Below are 2,076 nucleotides of genomic sequence, written 5' to 3' on the forward strand. Positions count from 1 at the left end.
ATATATATATATATATATATATATATATATATATATATATACGCACGCACACACACACACATATTCTCACATGCACATACAGTTTTGGAAATATGTATACATATACTTACTTCCTGGATATGGTTTTTCACATCGACATAGTTATACTCTTTCAGACATTTACCATTCAATAACAGAATTTCGTCAGTTATGGCATTTTCTTCGTCCTCCATAACAAAGCCTGAAAATATAATTAAAAACGCAATTTAAAAATTTTCCATATAGGCGCAGCCATGGCGGTGTGTTTAAGAAGTTTACTTAACAACTACGTGGTTTCAGGCTCAATCCTTGTGTGCAGCACCTTGGGTAAAAGATATGGCGGCATGACATCCAATAACTTTAAAGGCAGATACACACAACACATGCACTCTTTCAGATGTAGAAAGATAGAAAACTTCACTCCCCTCTCTCGGTTTATCCGGAGATTCCAGGACTACTGAAACGACTTCCCCAACTCTACATGAGGCACCCTTAACAAGACCTCTTTCTACTCACCTGGAGTTCGTAAACATCAATTCAACTTCCATGACAAACTGCACATATTCCACCTGCCCATAGCATCTATCAATACGAAAAAGTGTACACCCTGTTAATGAACTTCAAATCTTTGGTCACTGATATCGTTGCTGTATATATATATATATACCACTTTAGGCCTAGCTTGACCACGCACAATGACAGAGAATACAATTCCTGTCCGCAGAGACTACAGCCTATTCATGTTTGTCACGGGAACTCATTTATAATCTGTTGCCATCGAATCGGTTACGCTCAAGTGATAACTATCGTCGTTAAAGTACCTAACCATACAGAATGATCACAGACTAATTGGCACCAACTTCTTTTCTATCCTACAACGTGCAGTTTCTCATGAAAAGAACTGGTGTCGTTTTGAAGAATGCCCACAACGTACTCCAACATCTCGTCTGCACTACATCGTCCTAACAATAAAATAACCGATATCGCTATGACCGCAGATACAACTACGTATCCTGAACGGACAAATGGAAGCCTAAATATGTGGTGGCCATTTTTAATTTGTCTTAAATTCTCTCGCTTCACTCTCCGAACATTCGATGGCGTGGACGTGTCCTACGCATACAAAACTATAAGCAATGTGGAATTGAATCAAACTGTTACTAAATATATGTAACTCTAACCAAACGAACGTGTTCATTGTTACTTTCTTTTATTCATTGATTTGTGTGTATACACACACACACAAACACATACAGACACACACTATATGCATACTTTTTAATGTATGTATATATGTATCTATCTATATATATATGTATCTATCTATATATATATGCATGCATATATATATATATATATATATATATATATATATATATATATATATACATACACACATTTGTATATATGTATATATATGTATGCGTTTGTATGAACCTGAGCGTGTGTGTGGTCGTCTGTATGGCATGTGTGCGAGTGAGTGATGTAGCGTGTCATATCTCTTCTTCCCATACATTCACTAAACAGTACAATGCAAGAAGTGGGGGCTGAGAGATTATTCTATTGTTACAGAGACATCAATAAATGCTAAACTTTTACACAAGTTTTACTTATAATCATCACTGCTGATAATAAATTCCATTCCGTCTTTCCGAACACGAAATCCTCAGCGGTGCTGCTGTATAAAAATTTAATTGCGTAACCAAATGCATTAATGATTCCATGTAATCGGAGCTGAGAGTCGCAAGGATACAAATTCAGTTTCTGCATTAACTCTGCAGAGCCATTCTCCATTTCACAGATTTTGGTATCGTGACATTTGTACCAATGGAATTGGGAATTCGAAGTGCTGTACATACATTGTTGTTGACCCTGTTCTGTCAGAACTTAATAGAAATTTTCTACATATGTATACATATATACATACGCGCATATATACAGACATGCATGCATACATACATGTATGGATACATAGACACATGCATACATACATATATGCATACGTACATATATGCATACATAAATACATACATACATAAATACATACACACATGTATC

The 2,076-nt window shown here is 35.8% G+C and overlaps 1 protein-coding gene across 2 annotated transcripts in view; it reads right to left on the reverse strand.

Moving 5' to 3' along the window:
* LOC106868582 (protein PALS1) overlaps positions 1–2,076 on the reverse strand; it is a 253,072-nt gene that overhangs the window by 89,907 nt on the left and 161,089 nt on the right. For both annotated transcript variants that reach the window (XM_014913910.2, XM_014913909.2), the window contains exon 2: positions 111–220. In XM_014913910.2, coding sequence (XP_014769396.1) covers positions 111–220 — 110 coding nt within the window. The remainder of the gene's footprint in view (positions 1–110; positions 221–2,076) is intronic.

This window comes from Octopus bimaculoides, chromosome 11, assembly GCF_001194135.2.
Source record: "Octopus bimaculoides isolate UCB-OBI-ISO-001 chromosome 11, ASM119413v2, whole genome shotgun sequence".
Taxonomy (NCBI): domain Eukaryota; kingdom Metazoa; phylum Mollusca; class Cephalopoda; order Octopoda; family Octopodidae; genus Octopus; species Octopus bimaculoides.